At 32.3% G+C, this 4,196-nt stretch overlaps 2 protein-coding genes across 2 annotated transcripts in view; one reads left to right on the forward strand and one right to left on the reverse strand.

The window, feature by feature from the left end:
- Nucleotides 1-1,581: 1,581 nt before the first annotated feature.
- GGTG_12834 (hypothetical protein) lies at nucleotides 1,582-2,935 on the forward strand (the record flags this gene model as incomplete). The annotated part of the gene is made up of 4 exons (XM_009230735.1): nucleotides 1,582-1,602; nucleotides 2,026-2,097; nucleotides 2,431-2,482; nucleotides 2,661-2,935. 4 exons carry the CDS (start codon nucleotides 1,582-1,584, stop codon nucleotides 2,933-2,935), a joined length of 420 nt encoding a protein of 139 aa, XP_009228999.1.
- A 199-nt stretch (nucleotides 2,936-3,134) lies between these two features.
- Nucleotides 3,135-4,196, reverse strand: part of GGTG_12835 (hypothetical protein) — a gene marked incomplete at both ends in the record, with an annotated part of 1,600 nt that continues 538 nt past the window's right edge. Inside the window, 6 exons of the mRNA XM_009230736.1 lie at nucleotides 3,135-3,157; nucleotides 3,338-3,382; nucleotides 3,455-3,483; nucleotides 3,537-3,555; nucleotides 3,875-3,927; nucleotides 4,101-4,107. Coding sequence (XP_009229000.1) covers nucleotides 3,135-3,157; nucleotides 3,338-3,382; nucleotides 3,455-3,483; nucleotides 3,537-3,555; nucleotides 3,875-3,927; nucleotides 4,101-4,107 — 176 coding nt within the window. The remainder of the gene's footprint in view (nucleotides 3,158-3,337; nucleotides 3,383-3,454; nucleotides 3,484-3,536; nucleotides 3,556-3,874; nucleotides 3,928-4,100; nucleotides 4,108-4,196) is intronic.

Below are 4,196 nucleotides of genomic sequence, written 5' to 3' on the forward strand. Positions count from 1 at the left end.
GAATTGCAGCAAAAAGAAAAAGTTTCCAGCGAAAATAACGATTCGGAAAGTTAAATAAGTAAATTTATATATTAAATATAAATAATTACTGTTTTTATTGTTGTTTTTACTATTGCTTTTATTACTATTTTGTTATTTTTCTTTTTATTATTATATTATTGCTATCTTTACCGTTATTTTTACTTTTTTTTTAATTATTTTTTACTTATAAATTTTTTTTGTTTTAATTGTTTTTATTATTAATTTTTTTACTTTAAATCCAAATTTATTTAACGTTATATATATAACATAACTTTTTAAAAAAAATTTCAAAAATATGTAGAAATTTATGTAAACTTATGCAAAAATTTATGCAAAAATTGACTTAAAGTAACTTACTAAGTCAATTGAGTAAGTCAATTTTTTTTTAAGTAAGTCATTAGTAAGTCATACCGGTGACTTTGACTAACTTACTTACAAAAGTCATGACTTTAACTTATAACTTTTAACTTAATTCCCAACCCTGAGGTTAACGCACTAAAAAACAAAAACTATTCCTTTAATTTACTTATATACTTTTCCCAATTCTTCTTGTAATTAAATTTCCTTTAACTTGTACGGAAGCAGCAAAAAAAAGGGAATGTTGAAATTAACAAGTTATATTTGGAGGCTGAACGCGGAAATCGTTTTGGTGGCCGTGGGTCGATTTTTTGCAATCCCCATACAAAATAATATTGCGGAAAATCGCGCGCGGCACCGCAACCCTTTAAAGGGGAAAACCTTCAAAATTAACGTCGGTGGGTATATAAGGAAAGGCACTAAGTTGGCACCCTTTCCCTGGAATAGCACCTATTTTTAACAACCAACGTGGGCTTGTTAGCATTATATTATAGTGCTTGACAGGCCCGACCCTTGTAAACGTAACCTTATAAATTGCTGTAATCGTGCTGCAAAGCCCCAACTTGAACCCTGTAATTTAACATTTACTTAGCGTTTTGTTATAAACCTGCTTAATTTTTTTTAATTTTATTTTTTTAATTTTTATTTTATTTGTTACGGTAAAGATTTTATTGTTAATAATAAATGCAATTGCTTTTTTAATTGCTATTATTTAAAGTTTTTTAAAAGTTATTTACGCCCCCGCGGTTATTTATACCCAAATTCTTTTTTTCCGCTGCTAAAGGTTGCAATTTGTTGCATTTGGGTTTTTTTTTTAAAAATCAATTTAATTTGTTTGAAAATTGGAAATCGTTTAGGTTATTTTAAGGTTAATCGTTAAAATTATTAAAATTGCAATTGTTTGGTTAGTTATTTTAACGTATTAAATAAATTTTGTAATAATTTTAACGGCCGTAATTTTTTTTATTAATTAATTAAAAGTATTTTTTTTATAAATTGCATTGTTGCAATAATTAATTAGGGGGTTTTCGTGCTTGCGGTAATTTTTATTTCGGTTGTTGCTAATTCGTAAAATTCCCGTTGCGTATTGCGTATTTCGATTGGTTTAAATTTGTTACCTTTTTTATTAGCGCCGCAACGGCTCGTTAAGGTATTATCGAACCCGTTTAGCTTTTAAGCAAATTGGCGTTTCCGGTTTTCGTAATGGCTTTAATTTTTTGTTTGGTTGTTGTTGTTGTTGCGCGCTGGCAAAAAACGTTTTTTTTTTTTGCAAGCTGTATTGGTTTTTTACCCCGCCGGTAATAAAACTTATAATTACTTTTTAAAATATAATTACCGGCTTTAATGAATTATAAGCATTTGAATAGCAAAATGCCGTTACTTTAACGGAAGCGGATAAGTACCCGCTTAATAAAAATACAAATAAACTTATTAATAAAAATAGTTGTTACTTTTAAGCTATTTGCAAAAGCTTAACTTTTGGCCTGCAAGTTAATAATGAAAAATTAATTAAATAACCGCTTATTAGCGGCAAATGCCAAACCCACCTTAAAATAATAACGCTTTTACAAAGTTATTTTTTTTTTTTGCGTTTTTTTAATTTTCTTTTTTAAAAATTATTATTCTATTTTTACTTTACCGTACCAGCGGGCATGGCAGCAATTAAAATTGGAATTAATTAAAGAAAAGCGAAACAAAGCAGGACAACGAGGGAAAGAGGTAAGCTGGAGGACGTGCAGCGGATTAAAAGCGATGCGGGAAAGGTAAAAGCGATTAAAGAAAAATGTCGTGGTACTAAAAAAAACCAACAAAAAAGGGAAAGGGATAAAAAGGATGGAAAGGGAAAAAAAAGGAGCAAGCGTAATAAATGGAAGGGAACGGCGGGGGGCAACGTTTCCAAACCTTTCCGGCATTACCTAACCGGCAACGGAAAGTACGATTATTTTCCAAAGCATAATTACTAACCCTTAATAAAGCTACGCATACCCAAATAGCTAAATACGAAAATAACGTTACTTTAACGGTAACGGCCAAATATTAACTTAATAAAAGCGAATAAAAACGGTAATAAAAACGATTATTACTATTAAACCAATTAAAAAAGGTTAATAACGAAAAGGCAAAACGATAATAAAAAATTAATTATACCGGACCGGAAATTAACCGCACTTAAAAGCATAATGCAAAAGCCGAAAACGCTACGCGCCGGCTTTACGCAACCATACCAGCTGGTTAAACTTTTGCTTATACGAACGAACGCTAAAGCTATCCCAAAGCAATAGCGTTTTTACAAAATTACATTTTTTTAATTTTTTTTAATTTTTTTTATACGTTACTATTACCCTTTTTACTTTATAACCTTTTTTTAACCGGAAAGTACGAAAACGCCTTTTTTGCCGAAATACTTATTAGTAACCGAACGAATTATAGTAAACGGCGGGGACGGTTTAACACCGAGCCGGTACTAGCCAGCAAGCGTAATGTTTTCCTCCTTAAGCTATACCCAAAGGTTTTTTTTACGCAATACATAATAGTAGCATTAAAATTTACTTTATAAACAAAATAGCGTACAAATAAATAAATATTTTTATTTTATAACCCCTTTTAACCGGAACGTATAAAAACGCTTTTTTGGCGAAGTATTTATTAATAATCGAGCGGAATACAAGCAAACGGAGCCGACGGTTTAACACTAACCCGGCACCGGTTTACAAGCGCAAAGTTTTCCTTTTTAAGCAATAACTTAAAGGTTTCCCTTACGCAATACATAGTAGTAACACTAAGGTTTTTTTATAAATAAAATAGCGTACAAATAAATAAATTTTAACTTTGTAATGCAGTAGCTTTGCATTAAGCCGGTTCCGCTAAAACTACGGGTTCGAATCCCGATAAAATTACAAAAACTTTTTGTTTTTTAACCGCCCGCTTTGCTAAGCCGGAAAAAAGCCGCTACGCTTACGGGCTTTGCCCGAGTTAATTTTCACCCACGCTAAAAAACCAAAAACTAACAATTCCGATAATTAATCCAATTTTAACCCTTCCAACCCCGACCCTTCCTAACCCCTTCTTGCATTACCTTCGAAGCTTAAAATGCAAAAGGTTAAGCTAAAAAGGAAGTAACGGGAGGGGCTTAACCTTACCTTAACAAACGCACGCACAAACCAACCAATTTAATTACTATTTTTTTTAAAAAAATATTAGCTACAAACCTTAGCCCTTTATAACCCCCAGCCTTAACCTTAACCGTTACCGCTTTAAATAGCTTAAAATGCAGCAGGTTAAGCTAATAAAAAGGCAGCGAGGGGGGGGGGGGGGGGGAAGGGCCGGAAGCTAAAAAAGCTAAGTTAAATCCGTAGGAAAGCCTTCCAAGCGCCTTAAACAAGCTTAAGCATAACGCAAAAAAAACCTTTTTAATAATAATAAAAGGGATAATTACCAACCCGGGGCCCCTTCGGCAAAAAAGCTAGCCGGTAAATCGTATAGCAAACCAATTAACCAATTACATTTAAAGCGCAGGTTGCGGCCTTGCCGGCTTTTTGCAAAAAAAGGCTGTATACGGGAAAACGGTTAAATCCCGGATAAAGCTTTAACAAGCAGTCGAACGGAAGACAAAAATAAGCGCAGCTACCGGTTTAACACCGCTACGGAAGCGCAACGCTATAAAAGCGGAACGTAAGCGTAAGGTTTTCCCTTTTAAGCCTAACCCAAGGGTTTTTCCTTACGTATATACTAAGTAAAAGCATTAAGGTTTTTTTTTATATAAAACAGCGTACAATATATATATATATATATATATATATATATATATATAATAATAA

Source organism: Gaeumannomyces tritici, assembly GCF_000145635.1.
Source record: "Gaeumannomyces tritici R3-111a-1 unplaced genomic scaffold supercont2.10, whole genome shotgun sequence".
NCBI lineage: Eukaryota > Fungi > Ascomycota > Sordariomycetes > Magnaporthales > Magnaporthaceae > Gaeumannomyces > Gaeumannomyces tritici.